Source organism: Scomber scombrus, chromosome 10 (assembly GCF_963691925.1).
Source record: "Scomber scombrus chromosome 10, fScoSco1.1, whole genome shotgun sequence".
Classification (NCBI taxonomy): Eukaryota; Metazoa; Chordata; class Actinopteri; order Scombriformes; family Scombridae; genus Scomber; species Scomber scombrus.
The window spans coordinates 7,722,141-7,748,788 of NC_084979.1; the positions used below are offsets into that span (position 1 = coordinate 7,722,141).

General features: G+C 43.5%; 1 protein-coding gene across 1 annotated transcript in view; it reads right to left on the minus strand.

The window, feature by feature from the left end:
* The window catches only part of agrn (agrin), a 162,313-nt gene that overhangs the window by 39,857 nt on the left and 95,808 nt on the right, over nt 1-26,648 (minus strand). The window contains exons 8-17 of the mRNA XM_062426785.1: nt 22,718-22,915; nt 22,147-22,347; nt 14,558-14,700; nt 13,610-13,715; nt 10,927-11,046; nt 10,154-10,318; nt 8,677-8,820; nt 7,139-7,263; nt 6,884-6,989; nt 2,183-2,590 (exon numbers count right to left, since the gene is read on the minus strand). Of these exons, the coding sequence (XP_062282769.1) occupies nt 2,183-2,590; nt 6,884-6,989; nt 7,139-7,263; nt 8,677-8,820; nt 10,154-10,318; nt 10,927-11,046; nt 13,610-13,715; nt 14,558-14,700; nt 22,147-22,347; nt 22,718-22,915 (1,716 nt within the window). The remainder of the gene's footprint in view (nt 1-2,182; nt 2,591-6,883; nt 6,990-7,138; nt 7,264-8,676; nt 8,821-10,153; nt 10,319-10,926; nt 11,047-13,609; nt 13,716-14,557; nt 14,701-22,146; nt 22,348-22,717; nt 22,916-26,648) is intronic.

Below are 26,648 nucleotides of genomic sequence, written 5' to 3' on the forward strand. Positions count from 1 at the left end.
CAAAACCTACAACTTCTGCAGATGCTTGTGTGTTTTCAGCCGGCTGACCGGTGATTGGACGCTAATAGAGGCATCTGTCAGGAGCGATTATATGGCATTTTCATGGGAATTCATTCTACACCTGGAACTCATTTTGTCAGGCGGAGAACACATAATGGGCACTGTTACTAGTTATGTCACACACAAAGCACTTTCAATGATGAGAGGATGTGATAACTGCTCACTGCTCATTGGCTGACATTTGCCTTCAAGGCTTCCCAGGAGGGGGAAAAAACACACAATCTTGTTTGCATTATGCTCACTGTGTATATGGCTGTCTCGGGACATGAAAGACATAAAAGCGGCTGGTCTTTCTGTCTCTGAAGGATGAGAGTGTGTGCAGCAGGACCCTTGGTCCTCTCTAATGATGGTTTTGGTGGAGGGGGTGTCTTGGTTGAAGCGGCTCAGTTTATGGGTGCACAGAGATTAGAAAATAATCGCAGAGGCAAACAGCTAGCGGCTAAACAAAGTCGTAAAGACGTCAGAGGCGAGGGACGTTCCTGCTCAAGGACTCGCGGTCAAAGGAAGCGTGAGGAGGGAAGAGTAGGGGGAGAAGGGGGTAGGGGGGAGGCTGGGGTTTATAGGGCATCTGTTGGCGTGTGGTCTGCAGATTTACAGATGCTGGGCTAAAGAAGAGAGCGATGGTGGGGGGAAAGAGGGCAGTACGGTACAGCAAGGGGACTCTGCATGGCTCCAGTGGGAGCCATGAAAACTGTCAAATAAACACACTCACACACACACACACACTAACATGCCAACACAGAAAAGTGAAGATTTCAACAAAGCAAGCCTACAAAAACACACACACACACACACACACACACACACACACACACACACACACACACACACACACACACACACACACACACACACACACACACACACACACACACACACACACACACACACCTTTGACCTGCTCACATTTATATACTCAGACAGTGACATGTGCTCTTAGAATTGGACAAACTCAGTGACATGAGGAGAGGGTGATAAGACTTCAACAGACAAAACATAAGCACACAGGTACACTACACAAACACACACACACACACGATCATGGAAAAACGTATTATTACTATTATTATTATTAATGTCCATGTTGAAATCTGCACTGTACAATCTTCTAATCTGCCCACATTTTCACGCCCACAGATTGATGTGAGCGCTGGTACCTCAGCACGCAAGCACAATGTACACGTTGGGTACACATTAATTTCACACACATATACACACACACACACAGCCACTAGACAGCGGGTCTCCTTGGCAGACAGGCTACATGCTCCTCGCGTCACCGAGCACTCTGGTCAGCCTCTGACAAGAGAATAAATCTAAGACTCGGGGAGAAAGAGCGAGGGAGGAGGAGGAGGAAGAGCTGAGGAAGAGCACACTGGGGCCATGCTGTTCCATCAATCCTGTCCTGTTACTGCAAGCTGTCAGGCGAGGGGTGGATGGATGGGAGGAAAACAACAACAACAAAAAAGGTTTGATTGAAAAGTCTCAGTCATCCCTTGATGTCCGAGCGGAGGCCCAGAAACTACGGTCTGCTGTTACAGTCAGCAGGGCATGTCGAGAAAGATTTGAGACTAGTCATGTGACGAGGTACGCGGCCTCTGCACACACACACGCTCGCACCTCAACCTCCCAGTCACATCAGCCTGTCAAGTCAAGCTCCAGAGATCCCCAGATGCGGGCCAACAGTTTCATCTGGCCTGTCGAGAGTGTATTTTACAGAGCCTGGGTTTGTTTTTGCGAGCTGCTGAGAGCGAGCACGCCGGTGGAATGGGAGAAAACAGCATGGGTGATGTACCAACAGTGAACCGTGCAAACAGATTCCTTTCTGTCTGAAATTGAGATATACATCAAATGCAAGTGGAGATGATACCGACATCATGTGTTTACAAAGATTTCTCTTCGCTGCATGACTGATATTGAAACTCCCCAAAACAATCTGCATATAAATACAAGAGCCTGTGCTTGATCTTAATGTAACTGTCAATTAACAGATGATAGCATGAATGTGTAATGACGTCAGCTAAGAAGAGACTATGAGTTTGTCCAACCCTTCTTGAAAAATAAGCCCCTCCCATACACGTCAAAGCATTATGGGTAATGAAGTGAAAGAGTGGGGATTTACCGACAGGCTCCGGTGTCCCACTGGACTCTGTGACACCGCTACCATTGTCCTCGTCCATGTCCTCCTCCTCCTCCTCCTCCTCGGTCGGCTCGTCTCCGCTTGGCTCCCCGCTGCCCGAGCCCTCGAAGGAGGAGGCGGCGGAGGGGGTGGGGCTGCTGCGAGAGGAGGAGGTGGTGTGGGCTGCGGCGACGGTGGACCGCGGCTGAGGCTGGGTGTGGATGGGGTGGCGGTGGTTGTGGGTGATGGTGGGAGAGGGGGTGGTGTCCCCTGGCGCCACTGTCTCCGGAGACGGGATGGCCCACACCATGTTGGGGTGGATGGGGGCAGTGGTGGTGATGGTGGCGGCAGAGCTGGGGTAAGAGGCGGAGGGGTTGGGAGTGGGTCGTACTGCCGGCTCGGAGATGGTTTCTGGTGGAGGGAAGGGGAGGAAGCAAGGAATGGATGAATGACTGAGCAAAGATGGAAATGTTTGATTTGGCTTCACCTAACTCCATTACAAGCTCAAAAAGTCACACCAAAAGGAAACAGTAACATCATTAGCCCATTATGCATAACAAAGTCACTTAATGATTATCCTAACCTACTGCTAACAGTAACCTTTTTACTTCTGCATGATACTGAATGATCGTGGCTTTTTTTAATCTTCAAACCCTTCTCCCTGGTGCCCCACAATGTCATTATATTGCATTAAAATGAACACACAAATATGCAGGCTCCCATTTGTAAAAGAAATCTTTAATTAAAAACCCTGCAATGGATGAGATGTCAGGAATCCTTATTTGACAAACCTTAAGTAATGAAAGTGCATCCATATGCAAAGTGGATATGGAATATGCCAACAGATGCATTCACTGCAGTGTGTTTTGCCTGCAGATGAGTTATGTTGCCCACACAGGGTTAAACCACTCCAGTTGATATCGATGCATGGTGTGTAGTATGTGTTTGTGCTTGTGTGTGTGTGTGTACATATGGCAAACATTTGTGTGCACAATATGCATGTTTGTGCAGTGCACGCATGGTGTGCCAATGCCTATGAATTATATATCCATATTCAAATGCTGCCCGCCAGTAGCAAAGCTTTAATCACCAACAGCCAGTGCCTCCGGTGATGAATGATTGATAGAAATGGGGCGAAAAAAGCCGGCTTTAACTCCGGCTTCAAAGACGGCACACTGCTGCTTGCAGAGAGCGTGAGCATCCGTCAACGCCACCACAAACATACTGCTGTCAACACATGCACACAAACACGTACACACACAGCAAAAAAATCACTCCAAATGAAGGAGAGAGAGAGAAGAGGCTCTCTGTAGAGAGACCATCATTACCGATGCAAAAAGCTCTGGTGCAAAAGGACAAACAGTCTGTGATAAAAGAACGATAAATAGGACAAAAACTCCTGAGGGGGAGAAGTGAGTTGGCAGGGAGATGCTACGTAAGTGAGCACTTTAGATTTAGCTGAGGCAAGCAGGCGTGACAATACTGTCATTCTTCCTTTATTTCTTTACGTCCCATGAGTGTAAATGTGTATGGGTGAAATGAACAGAAGATAAAAAAAACCTATACCGTAGATTATGCCTCATTAGGATTCGCCTAACATTATGTGTGTGACTTAATTATACTGCTATAATCGCCTATTTGATCGGCAATTATTCACCGATGTGTGAAATGTGATACCTACTGAGACGACGGAAAGCCTGGGAGACAAACCGGATGTCAGTTTCAAGCTCGGCAGATATTTGTATAAAAAGAGATTTGGAGTGGAGTGCAAAGAGCAGCGATGCTATCACCAAGACTGGTGGCTTGCATTGCTTTTCCTCTTGGCTACACCTGTCTGTCAGGTGCCAAGCTTAGCGTCAGGCGGCTTGCACCCTGGGAAGTGCCTAATGTGTGCTTGGGCATGTGTGCAAATCATGAGCATCAAGCTCTGTGACATGGGATAAGGGAGGGGGAAAAAAAGCATGTCTGAAATAGGGAAGAAAGACTGGCAGAACAGTCTGTTTAGCTAATGCTTCCCTTAATCAGGTTTAACACTCCATTTGCCTTTTTTTCTTTTTGATTTTTTTCCTCTCAGCACTGCAAGGGACAGTAATGTCACCGTGTAAAGAGGGAGAAAAAAATCATAGTTATCTTGGCTTGTCTCAGCCATGTAGTTATTATTGAAAGGTGGTTATTAAGACTGTTTGTGGTGTCAGCCGCACTCAGTGAGGAGGAGGAGGAGGAGGAGGAATCTGGATATAGGCGACCGAAAAAGAAAGACAAGAGAACCACAGAGCCCCAGAAGAAGAAAATGATAGGGACAAATGCTTAAACAAAAAAGGTTTCAATCTGAAAGAAAAAGAAAAACAGGTTAACAAAGCTAGAAGTGGGAGAAGATGGCAAAGGCAAATAGTGGGAACAGAATGAGGGATTGAATAATGAGAGAAAATCGCAGGACGCGGAGGAGAGATGGTGAAGTCAACAGAACCCTGACTAACACGCAGGCGGAGGGCTGCCGATGCCATATGCTGGCATTCGTTGCCAATTTGCTGCAAACCTACAGGTGATAACACCATATGGGAGAGGCAGGTCATTGCCAACATGGTGGCCATTTTCCCCCAGCGCCATAGTTTGCTCAATCGGTCCAAATGCCCTCCCTCTAGTACTTAGTACAGTAGCTATTGCCTTTTTTTTTTGCTGGTTTTCTCACATATCGCTTAATCTTTTGCTAGGCCATATGAAAAGAAGGCAGAAAAACTCCTCCCTGCACCCTGTGGCTGGGCTGTCTTTTAGCTCTGGACTTCTGAGGGAGCCGGGTAACGTCGCAGTTAGCTTCAAATTCTCAGTCGCAAGCAAAAAGATTTGAAGGCACTCCTTCAGCCGGATTAGAGTGAATTTATCTTGGCCTGCCCATTAGTGACAGAATGTGCTGCAGTAGTCTTACTCAGTGGTATAATAAAAAGTTCCAGCAGATCAATGATGTTAAAAAAGATCAATATTCGCTCGTTTATATATAGGCCCTTGGCATTGCGCTCTTGTCAAACCACATAGCAGCTCGGTGAGCATTAGGATGCCACAGAGCCAAAGCCGGGTGTCTGGAAACGCTGCATGTAAACAGCGGGGGGGTGTAGGTGGTGGGAGGGCAGGCAGGGCTGGTGCAGCGTGGTGAGGGGTGGAGGCAGAGCAAATGCTAATTCGCACCCAGCCACACGTGAAATGAGCTCGAGATCTAACCCCCGAAGCCGACAGCGGCGGCGGAGCAGCTACCCGCGGTGCGACCGCATCCGGGAGAAGAAATTAAAAGATCCTCCGTAGCTGTCGGAGGGCCCGAGCACTCGCCTGCCTGTTTCTCCCCCGAGGGTTCAGTAGAGAAAAGAGTCCGCTGTGAGGCATCTTCTTGCCTTGTCTGTGTGCAGCAATGCTAGGTGAGGGATTACACACAACCCACATCTCTATTGCCAGGCAACAGAGGAATGTGAAACCAGACTGGATTTTGGCTCCTTTTGCTGCTAACCCACGGCACTGAATTTGTAATTACCAGATGTTCAGGGACTTATCAAAGCCTTGTCGATCTCTTGCTGTGCATATTTGTATTTTTTATCAGTGTACCTGCAACCGCAATTCCTCACAGACTATGTCATCAGCTATGTTTCCTGCGGATATGACCCAGTTGGTGGAGGAGGAGAGGACTGTGCTTTTCTGGCGACACTTGTCTTTGGTCACCTGATCCCAACTGAGCGACGAGGTGAACGAACATTTTTCTACCCAAAAAATCCTCGACACCTGGCAGTGGCTCACGGCCAGAAGCGCGCAGCTGGCACTTCCCCCACTGTACTCGCCGACGGCATTTCTAGAACCCCGTTGTGATGCAAGCTGGCGGTCGGCGCGACAACTTCACTGTACATGAAAGCCGCGGCCTTGGCGCTCGTCCCAGCACCTATTACATCGATGCAAACAGCGTCCATCAGCATCTGGACTGAGGGGGCTGGAGCTGTACCTTTTACTCTGTACACATGTACTCTACAGTCGCCCATCACACTGAAACAGCATCGTGTTCCTGGCAGTGTGAAGGGATTGATGTGTTTCCCAACAGGGTTTGGAAATGAAGCCAAATCCCAAAAGAGGGGCGAGAAAGCAAAGAGGAAGTCTCATTACTATCTCAGACTACAAAACCCTTGCTCTTTGGTTTTTTGAAATGCCACAGTAGCTCCTTCGCACTTTTCTTCACACGAGTTTGCTCTCACCTGGCACTCAACGTGCATAGAGGGGAGAGCAAGGCTTACTTTACTGTACTCTATGTACTCAGTGAAATGAACTAAATATTTGCTACCAGACAATCATAATCACAGAGCTTGTGAAAGTGCACTATTACAAACAATGAAAGGCAAAATTCTCGCAAGAGAGATTGAATACTGATGACTCCTTACACTTTGATCTTATCCGTGAATCAGACATGTCTTTTGAAATAAAAACTGGGATTTGCCTAATCACAAATAAGCATCAATGCTCCCGCTGCTTTCATGGAGACAAAAAATTCAAGCTAAATTTGCATTCACACTGCTGTGACTTTACTTTTCCGAGACAGATAGATGGATAGGAGGGGAAACAGCAGGGGGGGGGGTAATTTGTGGCCCTTGGCACTGCTCATTATCTTCTGATTGGGGACCTGACAACAGTCGGCCATCCGTGCAATGTGTGATGCATGGAGGTTTCGACTGGGCTCACCTGTGCATTGTCCAAAGTGTTGCACTGTGATGTCCTTGTCCTGCCTGCAGGCTATGGTCCTCAGCTGGCACTGGTCGGCATAGGTCACCCCATCTGAGCCACACACCTGCTCCACGGTGACAGAGATGGAGAGAGCAGAGATGGGAACACATGTTAACTCCCTGTAGGCCACTGAAGCAACGTCTTCCAGTTCAGGTTTCGAACTTGTGGATCAAACTACTTATTACCAAAGCATAGATCATTTGAAAGACCCACCTTAGTTTTGTTTTTCTCATCGCAGTCAGGTGAAGGACACTCACAGTGGGCTTGGCCATTCTCCTCAATGCAAGAAGCTCCAAAACTGCACTCTACCTCTTCACATGAGGTCACAGCCTTTGGACCTGTGGAAGAAAATTAGTTTATATGCATTCTGGTCAGTCCTGTACTCATATAGGTTATAGATACAGAGTACAGTAGCCGTTTATGAATACTGAATGTGGCAGTTGTGTAAAAATGTGAAACTACATTAAAAGTTAAATATGCATGCATATCTAGTCAAAGTTTCACAATCACACAACTTTTGCTTACTTGATAAGCAAAAGTTCTGCCTGTTAAAATGCCACTTTTCTTTGTTTCTCAAAATGAATAAAGCATTACATTTTAAATAAAAAAATGTATACTTGAGTCCTTAACACATTAATGTAATAATATCATAGTTGTCGTTGCTGCTGACTCGTCCCATGCCACTTGCCACCATGTGTGTAATACTTTAGGACAGGCTGACAGACAGTGTGCCTTTTTCTGCTAGAACAGAATGACTTGCTACTAGTCTCCTTACAACCAGAGTAGTGCACTGGTAAGGTAATCATGAAATTGTCTAGTTTCCTGTTCATCACACAGTGTGAATTATTCATAGTTTCACAGTCCACAGCATTTTCCTTACACTGCCTTACTACTGTAAAAGCGAGTATCTTTGAGTTGTGTAAAGGTGTGCACTCAGGATATTTTCGATGTGTCTTTTTTTCTCCACAGATCCTTTCCTGAAGCTCTCCAGAGGAGCGTTTGAAGCCTTGAAGTTGCCGCAGCAGGAGCTGCAGCCGGAGAGCCCACCATCCACCAGGCAGGATGTGAGTGTGGGGTCTTTGCATTGTTGCAACATCACAGAGGCTTAGAGTACCCCCCCCCCTGCTTTCATGTGCTCCCACCTCTCAATACCTTGTCTTTTTCATCTGGTAGGGTGTGTGGCAGACTGCCCCACCACTGTGCTGGGACTGCTTGCTTCATTAAGTGTTTGACTTCCAGTCGATATCTGATGGTGCATCTTAATCAAGGAGCAGCAGGGCCCCCACAGTAGGAACTAACCTTTCCTTCAACTGGCTTTTTAGCTTGTGCAATTACTGAGGCGGTTTTCAGTATTAATCCAAATAATCAATAGTCCTTTATGCAGAAGTATAAACACACAAGCGTACAGTGAATCATCCAAAATGGAGTATGATGTAGAGAAAATAAAATATCAATGGGTGATGTGTAATGCACATGTCTTTTCTACAATCCAGTATTTTCCTAATCACTATCAATTTACTGGCCTGCAGCCGCTTCCCTATATGCCAATAAACTAGATGGATGTGAGAAGCAGGTGGAGGAAGAACTGGCTGCTCCAAGGCTGATCCAAGGATATGACAAGTGATAAAAAACACTTCAGAATGATGGAGAATAGCAAGGGCAAAAGGGAAAAAGTGTTGGTGTGTGTATGTGTGTGTGTTCGTGTGGGTTATTAACACTCCACTGGTTGCCTTGGTACTCTCTCTTATTACCTTTGTCGCAGCCATTCATGCCCATCTTGCTTCCATCTGGACACACGTTGCACTTCATGCCCTTCACTCCCGTCTTGCAGGAGCACAGACCCGACATCTGTTCACAGTCGTCCCGGACGGAGCCCGTGGCGTCGCAGTTACAAGCTGCCCCAGACAGGTAGAGGAAAAAAAGAAAGAGAGGAAGAGAAAGATTGATGAGATAAAAAAAACCCCAACGTGACAATTAGGGAGGAAACGTATCAATTAGGGGCGATGACGGCAGGAGGGATAAAATTAGCTTGGTTCATTTAGTGTGTAAAGTAAGTTGAAGGCAACCTTAGCCATTGAGCTTCGCTTCTGATTCATCCTTGTGTCAGAGTCAAGGGTTGGGAATAGTTTACCCAGCCTGAGGGGCCGCAGAGGAGGGAGGAGGAGGAGATAGAGGAGGAGGATGAGTACGTAACAGAAACTCAAGAAAACAACCCTAGGGAAGGACATCAACCCAATCATGTTCCTGGAATCAATGAAGTGTGTTTTTTTTCTCCTCCCTGCTCTCCTGCTGAATCGTGTATTGGCGTACAGCGTGCTGTCTGCTTGCTGTGGGTAAACCTTGTTAAGGTCAGGCCACGGGTGAGGCACCTGCAGGCTTCCTGCTGTTGACTGAAAATGCTTTGTGGCTTTGGGAGCGCATGTCTTATGTTACCTAAGCGGCAGGATACGAGTTGGTCACCATATTGCATTACACCAAGACAAATAAGGGGCCCTGACCCCGTTCTTCTCTAGAATACAAATGGATATAGTTCATTCAATAGAGTTCTGACAGGACTAAAGGACGCAGTAGGACTTCTTTCTACAAAACTCCTGTCAAACAAATGTAGCTACTTTAACTAACAGGTTTATTTTTTCACTGTCTAGATTGAAGATATTAATACTAAAAGCTCTTAAAGTTTTGCTTCAGAGATATTGATTGTTGATGATGAATTCAGTGAGTCACATGCCCCCAGAGTAATCTATCCATGCATATTTGCTTTTTTATTTGCTCAGGTTTTTCAGGTTTTTCTGTCAGGTTGCTTTTAACATCTGGCACTTTTATTACATTTACACTTGCAAAATTTTACTGCATTTATTTAGTGAATACTGTATATTTATCCTTCTGTTTTCTCTATATTGTTATTTTTTTACTTCTGCACATGCCATCTGTTATGTGTGCATCCTGGAAAACAGATCCCTCCTCCTTTTGTTTTTTTTTTGTTTTTTTGTGGATTGTAAAGCCTTTGAATCCAAGCTAGATACCACTAATTGTAAGGCAGGGTAAAAATATATACGATATATATAGTATATATACCAATTTGTGTGAATTGACACTTTAAGGTAAGTGGGAATACTTACTTTACGGGAAAGAGCAAAAACAGCATCCAGTGAAGTCATGTGTAACGGCTGAAAACTAAATTTGCTCCCTTATCAGTTTCAGCACAGATACAGAAAAATGATTCCTTACGTGTGCAGCCGCTGATGTTCTCCGTCACAATGCCACGGAAGTTCCAGAAGCCCGGTTCGCAGCGGTCGCACTTCTGTCCCCCAACGCCCGGCTTACAAGAGCACTGACCGGTGGCTGGGTCGCACGTCCCCTTGTAGGAGCCGTAGACATTACACTGACAGGTACCTGAGGAGAACAGAGCAATATGGATGTCACTTTTCACTTCACCTGCTTGAGATGGCAGCGTATTCCTCTAAAATACATCACTGCTTTATGTTTTTTTAAACTATGAAAGAAATCTTGTAACTTACAACAGTTCAATACTACCAACTGTGATGGAAACTGTATTAAAGATTTATGCTAAGCTCAAATGTTGGGTAAGCCCTATTCCACAAATAAAAAAACATGGAGAAAATGTGCTTGGGTGAGTTTCCCCTTCACTAAATCTCTGTATATCCTTATTTCTAAGTCTGCATTTTCTCCATCTATACTGTATCCGCTAGCTAAGAGCTTGATGCAGCATTTTCTCCTCCATCTGCGTGCTATCATTCGTCAAGATCGTCAGATGAAGAGATTTTTTCTGTAGATACGGTACAACATTATCATAATTATTCCTTGGAGTAAGATGAAACGTTTTCGGCTCTGCAACTTTGCTACTGTAATTGCAGTCAAGGACAATAAGCTCCATATGCTGAAACAGCCTGATAGTATCTACAACTTCTCTTTGAGTGCACACAACAAACTCAGAATACGTCAGAGGTGAGGGGTCAAAAGTGGGACAGGAGAGGACTTACTGGGACATCCAGCCAGTCCGACTCCCAAGGCTGCCGTCATGTTGTCGGAGCAGCAGCCGTACACAGACAGGCTGCAGTGCTGTTGCGCTTTCTGCTCGGGCAGAGATGTGGCTGAAATCACTGATGAGGTAGGAACAAAAAGGAGGAGGGAGAATGGGAGATGGCACAAGGAGAGAAAGAAGAACACCAACATTTGAGTGATTACAGTGGGCGAGGGGGGGGGGGGGGGGGGTAGAGAGGGAGGGTGGGGGTCTAGCGGTGGGAAATTAGACAACACAATCTCCGAGCAACATGTAACTTTTTGCCAACAATGAGATTGGCTTGAGGGGCAGAGGTGGAGAGGCTGGCAGCCGGCTTCAAGATAACAATTCTATTTGCTACTTTCTCCACAATGGCTCAAAATCAGGGGGAAAATGACGCTATTACCTCCAGTGAAAACAAACAATGACGTTGTTGGTGAATGTGCAGCAGCTGACATTTACCACCTACTAGGAGGCATGTTCTCTTCATTTGTTCTTGTCTAATATTACCAAATTGTGCTGCCGCCCTACAACCTTACAAAAAAAAAGAAAGGAAAAGAAAGAAAGAAAAAGAGAGGCATGCTGCATAATGTGAAGGAATGTGCCAAGCAGTTTCTGCCTGCGCCCCGTGTGTAGAGCTCCTTTGTCTAAGGATGCGCCAGCCTTCAAACTAGCGTGACAGCTCAGAATACAGAACTACATTCAACAAAATAAAAACAAATGTGTTCCCCAAACCTGGCACTTCTCCAGAAATCGGAAAAGAACAGCAGAACATACAGCAGGGGAGGGAAAAAAAGGGGGTTTGTTTAATGGCAAACGCAAAAAATATCATTGTTCAAATTCTCGCCAGGCTATGGAGTGAAAAGTAAAGTTGTGCAGATAGAGAGCAGAAATATTTCTTTTTCTTTTTTTCCCCCTCGGTCGCTCTCTCTCTCTGTCACCCCCCGCCTCCTCCCTCCCCTCCCGATCTCTTTTTCTTGTGTTGCTCATTTGGAGTTTGGAGGCTAGAGATACAGGGGCCATAAATCACACTGTTACTGGTGTGGATATGAGCCTCGGCCTAATGGTGATGACTCGGCTCGCTCTTTTTCCAGTGCTTTCCCACTCCAGAGATGGGCTTTGGACACAGTTCATTTAACTTGCCACTTTCCAGCGCTCCATTCAGCTATCTGTACTGAGCCTATTAGGACAAGGAGAACTTTTAATTTCATATGTTCTTCCACCCTTCAAGGGTTTTTCCTCTTCAGTGGCCATTGTCAGGCACAATGCAGCTCACTGTGACGTGCAATATTACCCTCACATTTTTAAGGTCTGCTGCTGGGCTTTCTCCGCTGCGCTGACTGTAGCCAGTCTTTCATATGCCTGCAAGAGCAGATCTGCACGTGTTTGCTTGTCTTGTAAACCAATAAGTATTTCTTTGGATTTTACTGAGAGCCCCTGACCCAGATTTGAGTTTGCAGGCAGTTGTAAAGGATGGTTTGAAATGCTATGAGATGCAAATTTCATAAATGTGCATGCAGCAGATGACGCTGTTGATACTGTATGCAAAATAGGTAACTTTTTAAAAATCAGAACCTCAAAAAAAAGAGGTTGTTTTCATGCTGTGTGTGTAAGAGCTGACGTGTTTTGATAAGTTTCCAGAGTTGAGGTCAAATGAAGTTTCTCCTCACATAGCTAATGTGGAGGGCAGTGAAATTCCCCAAGATCTGAGTTTTTTTCCCATTAGCCAATAGCCAAGAGACCCCAGAGCTCTCGTACCAATAGAGGGCTCCTCAAAAAAGGGATTGATTATCCATGGATGGTAGAGAAGCGTGACAGTCAGCGCCCAAGGAGGCCAGCTTAAGAAGGAGCAGAATCTAAAGGGATGTGTGTGAAAACACTGGCAGCTCCCTTCTTTCTCCTCTTTCTTACTCTCTCTTCATCTCTCTCCATCCTCCTCTCTTTTAGACCCACGGGGGAATCAAACAGGCTGGAATGATCACACGAAATCCGTTAAGTGCCTTTCGCTTTGCTCCCCGGCCTGTGCTAGCATCGGAGCAAAAGCTCCTAATTTACGTAACGTGGCCGTAGAGAGGGAGATGGCTAACCTTTGCTGCTTAGCGCCTGATCTGACACCTATTCTGGCTGATATACGACATTCATTTACATGCAAAAAGAAGGTCTTTATACTAAAGTAAGCGGGGAAAAGTGGTATCCTGAGGGTTAAGGAGCAGGCTAGTTGGTGTAAATTGTCCGAATGTCTGGGCAGGAAAAGTGAATCATTATTGCTATCAGCCTTGTCCACAATTGTGCCTGCGAGAAAGATTCTTTACTCTCCGCACCAGCTGGCCCCAGAGGACCGGTCAGTTTCCAGATATGAACATAAGCATTTGTTGAAAAAGCCCCAAGTACGTTGAGTCAACCTTCCCTAAGCAAGTTATGTTAACATACACGCACACTGTATTTAACCTCGACCTTCTTCACACATTTGTTTACGGCTACAGTGATCACGCTGCAGAGAGGCAACGGCAGCGCGGTCAGAACTATATTTCAACTCCAGGCTATTACTACCCCATCAATGGATGAAATGAGTGGAGAAATGAGATGTCAATGACAGTGAGTCTTGGTGAGGGTGCTTCTGCACGTAGTGATGACATTAACTCTGAGTGGTCTAATGTACCGACCTGCACAGTGTCCCTGACTCCGAATCAACAAGTGCTCTTGTTTCTCACATCTGGCCTTCTTCAGCTCGCACTCGTTGCTGTAGGTTTTTTCATCTGAGCCACAAACCTGCAAAAGAGCCACAGAAAATATTGATGAAAGAATCCTGCACAATGTCAACTTCACTAGTTTTCTACAGTTTTCACTCCTTTTATCAACAGCATGCTTTATAAAACACTTACTACATATCTGGAGGCGTGTCTGGAGGTGCATGTTGCTATAAGTTGATTATTAACCTTTCAAACAGTTCAATTCAATTCAATTTTATTTATGTAGCACCAACTCAAAACAAAAGTATTCTCAAGGCACTTTTCACACAGAGCAGGTTTAGACCGTACTCTTTCATTTAATTTAAAGAGACCCAACATTCCCCCATGAGCAAGCACGTAGCGACAGCGGCAAGGAAAAGCTCGCTTTAACAGTTAGTTCTGTTGTCATCACTCAACCTTAGTATGGGACTTTGGTGATATCACTACAACTACCTGTTATGAGCATACTTAGGTCATGTACTAATAACTGATGGACCTCCATGAATTAACTACTACTGATGAAGGTATGAGTCAACTAAAAGTGCTATGAAAAATAGTAAGTAGGTTTTTTTTGGGTCAACGCCATATATTGTTATTTAAGAATACATTACAGTACTCAGAATAGGTTGGAATGTCAGTAGTACAATATACATTTAGTACAGTCTTGATGAAGTAATAGGTTTTATGTGTTTTATGGTGCTACTGCTATTACTACCACTGTCACTACGATTATGTTACTAGCACAACAGAAAGTCATGCTGTGTTAATCACTGGAACTGAATTGCTTTTCATACTGAGGAAAATGTCTATATTAATGTCTATTTATTAATAGTAAATAATACATTATTGATGCATGCTGCAGTTTATTGAGTGCATACATACTGGGTTGTGAGGCACACTTTGACAGGTGAATTCACACACACAGCGGTCATCTTCTGCGTCCTCGTCCCACGAGCCTCCAAACAAGCGACACCGGTCCTGTTCGCAGCTCTCCGCGCCTGAACCTGACCCTCCCGAGCCACAATCTGCATTATAAACACACCATACATACACAATATCATTAAAAAAGCATATAAATACACACGAGAGATGTCCTTTTGTCAGTACAAAAAGGTGGAAACTGTGTCCTGGTTTCATTTCTCTTTAAATCAAGGCTTTAAATGTATACATTATGAGCATCACAATTGCTGGAGAAATTAACATTTCCCTCATGCCTGTGGCAAGGGTGGATCGGGAACCAAAGGCGCTGCTGGAAGTACAAGATAATGACCAACTGTAGCGAGGGCAAGAGATTGACTAAATAAATTACACACAACATCTCTGCACCACAAGCGAGGCATCCTTTTCATTTCAATTAAATCAGGGACAAAAAGTGGAGTGAATTATTAACTCAGGCCTCCAAGTGTGCAAAGAGAATTGGTGGCAAGGCCTGCTTTATGGGTGCCTGCTTCCTGATATGAGAATGCAACTAATTACAAACTGTTCTGTGAAATCTAATTATCTCCTGAGACTTTAAATAAAGTTGTCCCAGAAAGTCCTTAACTGTGACCCTGGAAGGCCTTTTATTTTGTTTTAAAAGTACACTTCTTGGGATTAAGTAAGGGAACTGCTTAGACTGACCATATATTCCTGGTAAGAATTAGCAAGACCCACACTCACTGTTCAGGATTTGTACATTCACAAAACCGTTGTCATTGTTGAAGTGTTCAACAAACCCTAGGATAAGGTTAGGAATCCAAGGTTTAAAAGGAATACAAGATGGCAAAGAAAATGACTTATTCAGCAAGACCACTTGGAGTTTCATTTATGAAAAACAAATTGGGGGCTGTTGCAGAGTGCAGGCAAAGAAAGGGGGAGGATCCTGCTTTTGAAGTTGCAAATTTCACCTACAGTAGAACTCCGGAGGGAGATTAGGTGAATGTGTGTGAAGGCAGGGAATGAAAGCAGTCAGCATGAAAGATGGAGAGAATATCAGACAGAGAGAAAGGCACCCTGGGGGCTGGCAGAAAGTTCATTTGAAACAAATTTGTTATTCAAAAAAGGGACTACAGTCCAACTAAAAGCTCTCAGCGCGGCTGAAAGACTAAAGAACATCAGGTAATCAAGGTATTTCTTCCTGTTCCTGTCTACTTTTAGGGATCATTCAGCTCATCTGTATTGATGCCCCACTTGTAATGGTGAAATCAATGTTGTACTGATGGAAGTGCCACTTAGCATAACCCATCTTCTAAAGTAGATTATGGAGTAGGTCACAGTGCAGGGGAGGGGAAGAGGGAGATGAAGCCTTGGCTGTTCTCTGATATGGGTCATCAGCAATGGACTGTGACAGCTTTGAGCGGTCGATACCGTGGAGGGGCCTTCACTTCATTAGCATTGAGTACAACAGTGAAGCTGGAGCATTGTGTGGAACACAAGAAGCCACAACCCCAACAAACATCAGGACTTGTTAAGGACTCGCTCCGTCTCCATTTTAAGCCAGCAGAACCTCCGACCCTAATTGTTTTGCTTGAATTTGCTGTTGTACATATCGATACATATCGATTGTGAACCACAGTCCGAGGTAGACATAACATTTAGTGACAGGGCTAAATGCGCTGGACGACGGGCTTCAACTACCAGTGAAATAATTGCAGGTATCTTCCTTCAGATATCAACTGAAAGCGAGAAGTCAGCCGATTGTACAACAGAGCAAAGAGAGAAATAATGACGACCAAGGCACTGGCAGTTGGCCACCTGTGTCCGTGTACTGAACACCAGCTCAGCAAGATAGAATATAAAGGGAAATACAGGAGTAGCCAATTCATATTCTGCTCAGGCCCTCTAACAGAGACGAGATAAATAAATACAAGTAAGACATTAGAATGGAATAAAGAAAAGTGAAAGGCGAATGGGGGTCCTAATTAGCTGTTGCTCTTTGATGTGGCCGCCACCCGTGCTGCCTATGAACCTTTCAATTAATACATCCCCAGCTAAGATGGCTGCATCAGCTATTCTCTCTGCACTGCCCATCCCTTCCTTTTTACTCAATCATGTCAGAAGCCTGAGTCTATTTAGCCAAGGGAGCTCCATTAAGAAGACAGAATTCAGCAGTGGAGAGAAGAAAGGAAATGAATAGCATAAGAATAATGTCCAAGAAAGACAGAGTAGCCAAAAAAAATTACAAGGATTTGACAGAAGGAATAATAGAAGTGACGAAATAGAGGCTATTGTCAAAGCTGTCTGAAGGAGTTTAAGAAAACAGAGAGGGAGCACAGAAGAGGAGGGAAAGAGTAAATAATAGAGGACAGAGAGGAGAAAATGGGTGTAATGGACTGAGATGCAGTCAAAAGATGTTTGGTCAACCAGATTAGTCGTGTCAGCATCAGTCTCTCCTGAAGAGACAATATTATGATACCTAAGATATCATGACCTGTGTGAATGCACACTTGGACATCTACCATTCAAAGCAAATCCTCCCCCATTGTGGCACGTGTCACTGCAAAGATGGAAAATGACAACAGCCTTTGAGGAAGGATGTGAAGTGGCTGGATTCACCTTTGTTTTCTCTCCATCTATCAGACCCTCATAAGGCCCGCTCTTGACGGATGTGACAGCGCGTTAGTCCGAATAAAGTTCCCGCGAGATAGAGAGGGGTGGAGCGTCACGCCCAGCAGGAAGAAGGGATGGGATGGGGTGTTTGGAAATGGCAAAGGGAGAAAAGACATTTTGTTGCCTCACAGAAGGTTACAAGCCCTGTGATGGATGGACCATGAAGCAAAAATCCGCTGATCTCACTTCCCACCCTACTACTGCTTTCACGTTTTTTGAAACTTTTTCAACCTGATCTGTATGACGTGAAGAACAGAGTGTGGACCGTGCATCACTGTGTGATCCTGCACTCATAATCTTGTTTATTAAATGTCTATTCAATTAAAAAGGGCCTGGGACCCCCGTAGGTGATGCACTGCTCTCAGTTGCCACTTTGTCAGTGTCGAGAAAAGGAGCTGAGGCCAGGCCTACCAGAGTGTGAAATTAAACAGGTGATAAATTTCCCTGTATGGCCAACAGTGGGAACACTGTCATTTTTCATTACTGTTAAATAAAAGGAAAACAACTTCCATTTTTATGCTCAGTGCCCCCTCCCCCCACCAAACAAGACTAATGAGGATGGTTTTTAAGTCAGGTCTACGTACGAAAATAAATCAAATGTTCACTTCCTCTCCAGGCTTATCCTCCATATGAAGTATGGAATACGGGGTTGTGCACATTGTTGATTTAGAGCTTTGCTGCTGTATACAACACAGCCAGAAAATACAGTCTTTGGCATTATATTTTGTGACAGGATGCTGTATTACACAATATATACTCCTATATACTCTTTAATTTTGCCAAAACCTACCATCCATACATCCAGGCAGGGGTGAATCTATCAACAAGAGGGTTGTAGCCATAAAGAAGAATCCCAGAGAAGGGGAAAAACAGCAAGCTGGTTTTGATCGTTTTACAATCACACTGGACTTCCTTTGGAGGGGTCTGGGTCAGATTTAGGGGGGGGGGGGGGGGGGGGGGGGGGGGGGGGGGGGCTGAAAGGAGCGCTGTCAGAGCCTGTAGAAAAATACAAGACTAGTGGTTGCCTCTACGGTGAAATTTATCGATCTCAGACGATCCCATCTCCACCCCTATCTGTGAAAGCATCGGTGCCCCTTTTGTCCCGAGGCACAATTTTGACAGAGAAGAGTACAAAATGGAGAGAGACATGAGTGGCTGGGATGGCACGAAGCGACGGGGAGCAGAAAAAAAAAAAAAAAAAAGATTCTATTGTGTAAGCCTGATGGTTTTCTCTGAATCAAAATGAGCATGTGATGGAAAAAATCAGGATGTTCAAGGACAGTATGAGAGAGAGAATAAAATAGTAAACTAAGCCATCAGGCACCACAAGCAAAGCAATGCCCTTGGGGAGGTAGAACAGACCATTTTTGCCTGATAACAGACAACGAGTACAGTGTGTGTGTGTGTGTGTGTGTGTGTGTGTGTGTGTGTGTGTGTGTGTGTGTGTGTGTGTGTGTGTGGTGACAGTGACTCTGCGTCGAGGGCATACAGTTTTACATTTCTTCATGCTCCACATACAAAGGGGGTCACTCGTCTCAGTCAATGAAATGATGTTAAATCGACCACGCGAAGGACCGAGGGTCAATATGGTAGACAATAGCAGATAGACAGAAAAGAAAGAAAAAAGAAAAGAAAGAAACACCACAGGCTAGCAATCAAAATGGAAGTGGATTCCTCTCATCTCTATTTACTTTGTTCTCCATATCCATCTACCCCGCTCTTTTCTTCTCTCCAGCCATTCCCCCTGCTGGCAGGTGTAATCTGCTCCCCTTCACACCTTGTCAGAGAATGACAGGGTTTTCCATAGGTTTTTGGAGAGTTTGGGTGTGTGTGGTTGTGGGGGAGGGGACAATGTTGATGTTATTGGACAAAAACCTATATATTGTCACACAATTTTGGACAAATACATTATTTATAAAAAACACAGGTTGTAGTTGTTCACAGTACATCCGGACTGAGGTAATCCTTATAGTTAAGAGATTTGAACTGTGATTGGCTGATCCAACCATAGACAGGATGTAGGTACTAACCAGCTGTAAGGGTGGGTACCTCTATCGTATCAGTCTGGTTCTTTATTAAGACTCTTACCGGTTCCTTTTCCTTTACCATTACTATTATATATTAAACTCAATATCTCACTGGAAAGAAATCTAATACATAATATTCCTGATATAAAAATACTGAGTGATGTTTATAGAGAATGAAGGAGACAGACATCAGTCAGTATCAGTCATTCCTCCTGTCTGCTGTCCTCCTCCCTCTGCTGCTGCTGCTGCTTTGATTCACTGCCTGCAGGTAACACTGGTAGAGAGAGGAGGGGCTGGTTTGTTTTAATATATGTTAAAAACTGAACAGTTTGGCTACATACAGCTTTCGTTTTAACTTAGTCACAACAATTTGCTGTTAGCCTGACCAATGAACTGTGGTTGTTTAAAACATACCAGCGGTGGATGGGAGACTGTGGACAAAGCTGTCGAAAATATCACTTTTCATGTTTATGCTTGTTGAACAGGTGGTTTGATAAAATACTTATTGGCTTTTTACAGTCAAAAACGGTGAGCAGAAGGGAGGAAAACAGCAGTGTGATCGTAAATCACAGCAAAACCTGGTAGAAAACACTCAGCTTAGTTTCCCCCCCGTTTGTTCAGCTTAGGCGCAGAGTCTTATAAAGGTAGAGAAAACCTTATGTTCACTGTGAAGGCCCACCAGCCACAGGGGAATGGTATGCCACCGTCTGCATGACAACCAGAGGTAGGCATGTTGCTTCCGAGACCGAGCGAAGGACTGTGATATCCTGCCTCGGTCTGTCAGCGCTGATCAAGATATGATTTGCGCGGTGAATTAAATCTCATTTATTCAGACTGTGAAGGAACGACAGAGCTACAGGCTTAAAAATCACAGATACTCAAATTAAGTGCCATCGGTCACACTCTTAAGAGCATAATTGGATGGAAGGGTTTGATAAAATGTACACTGTAAATTCTCCAAAATAAAGGCTCTTCCCTTATACAGTACATTGTGCTGTCATATGGCAAATAGTTGAGTCCAGTTAGCTCCACTTTAACAGAAATACAGTTCTCATTCATTAATATAATCCAATCACTGCTGATCTTTCATTCACTGTCAACTTGTCAGCCTTCCAGCAGCTTAGAGTGCACAAACCATCCTGATTTCCTGGCAGGCTTTTAATGTGAAACATCTGCAGGAAGGGCTGAGTTAACAGACAGTACATTAACAGTGAACAAAAGGCCGGCAAAGTCAATTCCTGTCTTGATAGGTAACAGAAAAAGAATGGTGAATCTGCTAAGAAACCGGAAGCAGCCAACAGACAGTGGCAGAATTCTCAGTACTGCATTCAAATCATGAGACTAACTGGAAAATTGAGTGAGTTTGAATCCTACTTAAAGGACAGTGACTATAAAAATGACAGTTCCTCAAGGATCCATTCTGGGTTTTTTTTCTGTTCAACATCTACATTCTCCAAACAGCTCAGATTATGGAAAGCAACAAAACCTTAAATTTAGTCAGCGCTCAGCTTCAATCGGTAATGTTAAAAAGGGTTAGGGTTAGTGTAGCCAGGGACTCAGACCTGAATTTCAACAGCCATTCATTAAGTCAGCCTATTACTACCTGAATAATATATCAATGATCAAGGATATCAAGGAGAACTTATGTCTCAGCAGGGTTTGGAAAAAACTTCATGCATTTATCTTAAGCAGACTCAACTATTGTAACAGTGTCTTTACAAGCCTACCTAAAAAATCAATCAGACAGCAGCAGCTCATTCACAGAAGTGCTCAAATCCTCACAAAAAAAGTGGGTCAAATCACTCTAGTTCTCAGATCTTTACACTGGCTTCCTGTCTGTGAAAGAATTGATTTCTAAATAATACTGTTGGTTTATAAAGCACTGAATGGTTTCTGGCCAAAATTACATTTCTGATCCTCTGCTACCATCGTCTCAGATCATGTGGGACAGGTCTGCTTTAAGTCCCCACAGTCAAAACTAAACATAGAGAAGCAACATTCAGTTTTTATGCAAACTCCCAGAAAACGAAAGGTCTTCTACAACTTTCAGCTCTTTTAAATCAAGGCTTAAACATTTAATTTAATCAAATTTGAGGCTTTTGACACACTGCACCTTCACTTTTAGCTTATTTTGAATTTTCTACTCTCTTAACTTATTAATAGCTATTTTTGATTCTAATTAAACGTCCTTTTAAAATGTGTTTCTTTTGCACTTTGTCTTAATGCTTTTAATATTTCATGTAAAGGTATCTGAATTGCCTTGTTGAAATATTCAATAACAGAATAATAAACTTGCCTTGCCTGATGACACTCATTAAAGCAACAGGTAAATATGTGGCAAGTGTTGAGACAATAACAACAAACAGCAGCCACAGAAAGTAAGAAAAGGAACAGATCAGAAACCAGAGAGGCGTCTTACTAAAATATTAAACAAGGAGAAATAGAATTAAAGACTCTAATATATGACTGTTTTTAAATAAAGATGTAGCTCCATCAGCACCTGAAGTAAATAAAGACCGTGCCACAATTTGAGAGGAAATGGAGTATAGAAGATGCTCTGATAAACAAACAAGACAGCCAAAGCATGAAGATATTGTTTCTAAATGTACGGCTGACCTGTACTTAATCACCCAGAAGTAATTTGTGTTCCCTGTAACAGGTTGTGTTTATGGACATGCAGTATGACTTTCAGTTCATCTTTCATAGCCTGTTGGCATGCTGCTGGTGGCATATGCAACCATTATGAAAATCCAGATGACTGAATACTGTGACACAGGTCAGTTGATAAAGATAATTACACCATTTCAATGGCCGATTGGTTAACATAATTACACCATTTCAAAGTCCATTTCCTACCTTCATCACAGCTGCCGCGCTTCGCCACATCAATTCCCCTCTTCTGCATGCAGGAGGACACGTGGAGCTCGCATTCGTTGTCGTAGGTGGTGCCGTCACTTCCACACACCGGAGAGAACGCCTCACCGGAGCACTGTGGGCACTCGCACTTATTCTGGACACACCGGGCGCCCCAGGCACAGACAGTGCTGCCGCATGTTTCTGAATTACACACACAGCAGAGTGATGTGTCAGAGCATGATGGGTCAATGAATAAAAGGAAATATTCATGGATTTCATTCAAACCACACATTAAAACTAATCTCTGGGATACATATTTAAATGGTATGTCCTTTTTTTCTTCCAAATTGTGATGCATTCCACTTCCTCCGGTAATATATCCCCCTCTTAAAACTGACATAAACATGTTCCCTTAGTAATTGCACATCTCAGTATCCTGCAATTCCATTTTGACTAGTTTGTTAGAATATGAACTGCCTGCCTCCAGCTCGGTGAAGTTCCTGAGGGGCTGTACATTGGGATTCAAAAAGAATAACTGAGTGTTGGACATAAAAATGTATGCGATACTTACTGCACTCTCCCTGGCTGACCACTCGGAGTTCCATCTGTTCTTTGCAGGCCCGTACGTGCAGCTCACACTCGCTGTTGTAGGTAAAGCCATCGCTGCCACACACGGGCTGGTGGGACTCCACACACTCCGATGCACACACACACTGCCCGCTCTGGGCATCGCAGATTGCACCAAAGGAGCAATTGGCACAAGTCTCATCTAGATGGAGATAAAGAAGGGAAGGGCTTAGTATGTGTGTATGTGTGTGTATGTGTGTGTGTGTGTGTGTGTGTGTGTGTGTGTGTGTGTGTGTGTGTGTGTGTGTGTGTGTGTGTGTGTGTGTGTGTGTGTGTGTGTGCGTGCGTGTGTGTGTCAGCTATTTCCACATGACTTTGGTGGCAAGTGGGCTCCAATAAATACCATGAATTTTGGAAAATATCCTTTTCACTTTTCATATGTTGCTGTGTGATAGGGCTTAAATTGGATAACAGTTATTTTATATCATTAATCTGTACAAGTATTTCAGTGCATTTCAAATTCCTTTTATTATAGTGTGTAGTTGTTTTGATGATCCTTGAAATATCTCTCAAGTGGATATAAAATTGCAAAGAAATCAAATTTTGCCTGACTACACATCCAGAGCGCTGTATTGTTAATCTTTTTAATGTATGCATGCACATAAACCCACCTCTCTACAATCATGACAATAATCTTAATGCACCTTTGTGGTCAATACTTATGCAACTTGTATCATCATAATGTTATTGTGCAATAAATAAAGTTCCAAAGTGCTATTTAACATTCACCATATAAATAACAGCCATAAAACAATTAAATAGTGCAGATGTAAAAAAAAAAAAATAAAATAAATAGAGGCAGCACAGGCAGAAGACGTGCAGAGATGCAAACTTTACATACTGAGTGTAGAATGAGTGTAAAACATTATTAGAGTGCAGCTGAGAAAAATTCAATTGATTTGAAATACTTGAAAAAGGCGCACACCTGTCTAATAAAAGATGTCACGGTTCATAATGTATGCATCTGAGAGCTAAAAACCAAACCATGACATTTTTAAAAACTTCCCACAGATAGAATTCTACTGGGGCTCATATCTGATGAATAGCAGAAAAAAGGTGCCAAAGAATTTAAAATTTCCAGGAGCACAGCGGGCTCCATCACTGAAGACATTTGCAACACCCCAGAGTCTTTTCTAGAAGTTTCAGAATTCCTCGACAACAACAGGAGAAGCTGCCAAAATGTGTCTCTGCAGCACTCCATCAATCAGAACTTCATGGGATATTGGTCAGAAATGAAGCTTCTCCTGTGAAAAAAAAAGCGACGTGATAGCCTGGCCGGAGTTTGCCAAACGACACTTAAAGGACACTGAAAGCATGAAGGAAAATATTCTCTGCTCTGATGAAACAAGAATTGAACTGTTTGGGCTGAATGCCAATTTCTGTATCAAGTGAAAGCCAGGTACTGCTCATCACCTGACTCTTAACATGTCTATGGGGAAGCATGGTGCCAGCACTATCTTTTGGGCATGCTTCTGAGCAGCAGGTACCAGGAGACTGATTAAAATTGAGGGAGAAAAACTGCCCTTTTCTGATTGTATTTATCACTCTGTAAGGTTGGTCATATCTGCTTAAAAACATGCTATTTTCCACTAATACACTATGACTTCAAGACTGAATATGGCAGATGACATCTGTATTTCTCTCCAAAAGACAGTGTTGAGATACCCACAAGGCTTAGAGAGCATTTAAGACCTTTTTTATCAGCTTGAGGATTCACTTGGATCATCACATGAGGAATTGCCTGCTTCTGGAGGCAAAGTTTTCCCCCCGAAGAAACAGTAAGGCAGGATCAGACATGTTCAGGGTACTGACTGATGTCACATGGGGGCAGGAATGAACCAGCCAGCAAATGTGAGCTAAAAGATAGGGCTAGCAGCACCTCTCCCTCTGACACCAATTACACCTGGAGGATTGCATTAGCACAGCTCGCTATCACATTCAATTAGGGGCAGGCTAATAACCGCCGCTGATTTAGCACTAATTGAGAGAGGCGAGGTTAGCCGCTGGAACCTTCCACATTATTAATCTGTTTATTACTCTTTTAGAGGCTTTCATTTCTTTCATCTCTTCATCTAGTTCTTGGATTAACAGCCCTGACTATAAACTGGATGTGGCTGTGTATGGCATTTATTATGCAATGTATCACCTGTAATGAACAGCATTTGATATTTAGGATGACAAATTGAAATTGAAAGACATATAGCTGAGCATGCAGGACCAAATATATGGTTGTATGGTCCAAAATATGTGGACATCTTTTCTGTTGGACTGGGAATTAAGGCAAATCTAAATGCTACAGCATAAAATTATTTTTCGAACAAAAGAGTGCTTTCAATTTTGTCGCATCAGTTTCTGGAGGCCTTTTCCTCTTTAAACATGACAGTGCTCTTGTGCACAAAGCGAGCTGTATGGAGAAATAGCTTTCAGAGTTTGGTGAAGACAAATAGTAGTTTAGGTCTAATAATTTATCGCCCCGACTAAATTGTTAAGAAGTTCTGTAAGAAAAATTGTATTGGATAAAGAAGTTTTACAATAGCCAGGGTTTTGTGCAACAAAAATGAGTAAATCAACTTAAAATATAAGTGTCAGTAAAATGGGGGGGTTGCTGTAGTTGTGGCTCCTTTCAGGTTGCAGCAGCTATAAATCAGGAAGTGGTGGTGGTGAATGTTGTCCTTTATCAGGCCCTGTGTCCTGATAGCAGCCTTGCTTCTTTATCAGCTCCTGCCCCTCGCACCTGGCTCTCCACACTGCCTGATCCCCCAGACAACATGTGTCGCAAACAGACAGAAAAAGGAGGGCACCTTTGGTTTAAAGCCAGGCGAAGAGGGAGAACTGTCATGTAAGATATTCATTTTCTGTCATCACTCATTTTATATTTCAGTGGAAAAATTGTGTATTTATCTTTCTGTAGGCGGACAACTTCACAACCAAAAAAAAAGTTTGGACTTTAAGGTGGAAAAGTGTAGCAGGCGAGGCATTATGATGATAACAGTGGGGTGCTAGTGTGCTAACATTAGATCATGGTATCTTTCATCTCTTTCAAATACCTTTCATGTCCATGAATGCAAGGAAGTCTCTGGACTAGGAAAACAGAGTGTAACACAGTGTGTTACACAGTGTGTTGAAGATCAAAGTAAGATATTTTAAGACCTTGTCATACCGGTTGAAAGAAAGTCTAATACAAACTGCATCCAAAAAGTTGCTTGAAGAGTGAAGTAAAAACTGTAAAAACTTTGCCGCAAGACAAACCAGGTACCCCACCTGTCAGCAACAGACCCACTTCTGGCCTATTAATGGCTGCCAGATTTGGATATGTTTTAGGGCTTCGTACACAACAATACTCAGGCAAGCTTGAGCCAGCTCTGGCACCTAGACCGGTGTAGTTAGGCCGATACTTGCACAGCATTCATCAGAAGACTGTCATGAGCCTTGAAAACGTGGTGTGCTTTATTTAGACCACTGTTGGGCTAAGTCATTATGGTACCTAAGAAATATACACTTCTAAATTGCCCGAAGCTGTGATGTCAATCAAATACAATGTTTAACTTTATTTAAGACATACTGGGGATTTGTCTTTACATATCAACATATCTAATTTCAAAATGTATAAAAAATGTAAAGTAAGTAATGGCTGAAAAACATATGATTGTGTATATGACGAGATAACACAACAATGTCAAATTGAGGGTGGACATGAAGAAAAAGGTATATCCCAAACTGTGTTTTTTTTTTTTGCTGAGGACTTACTAGAATTTTATCAAGGTCTCCTTGAAGTCTCCTGGTCCCAAATGTGGGATCCTGTGATGTTGCTTACACTGTGACAGTCTCTCTTATGTTGTGTGGTAGCAGTGTTTGTGGTTTTGGAGGTGAGAAAT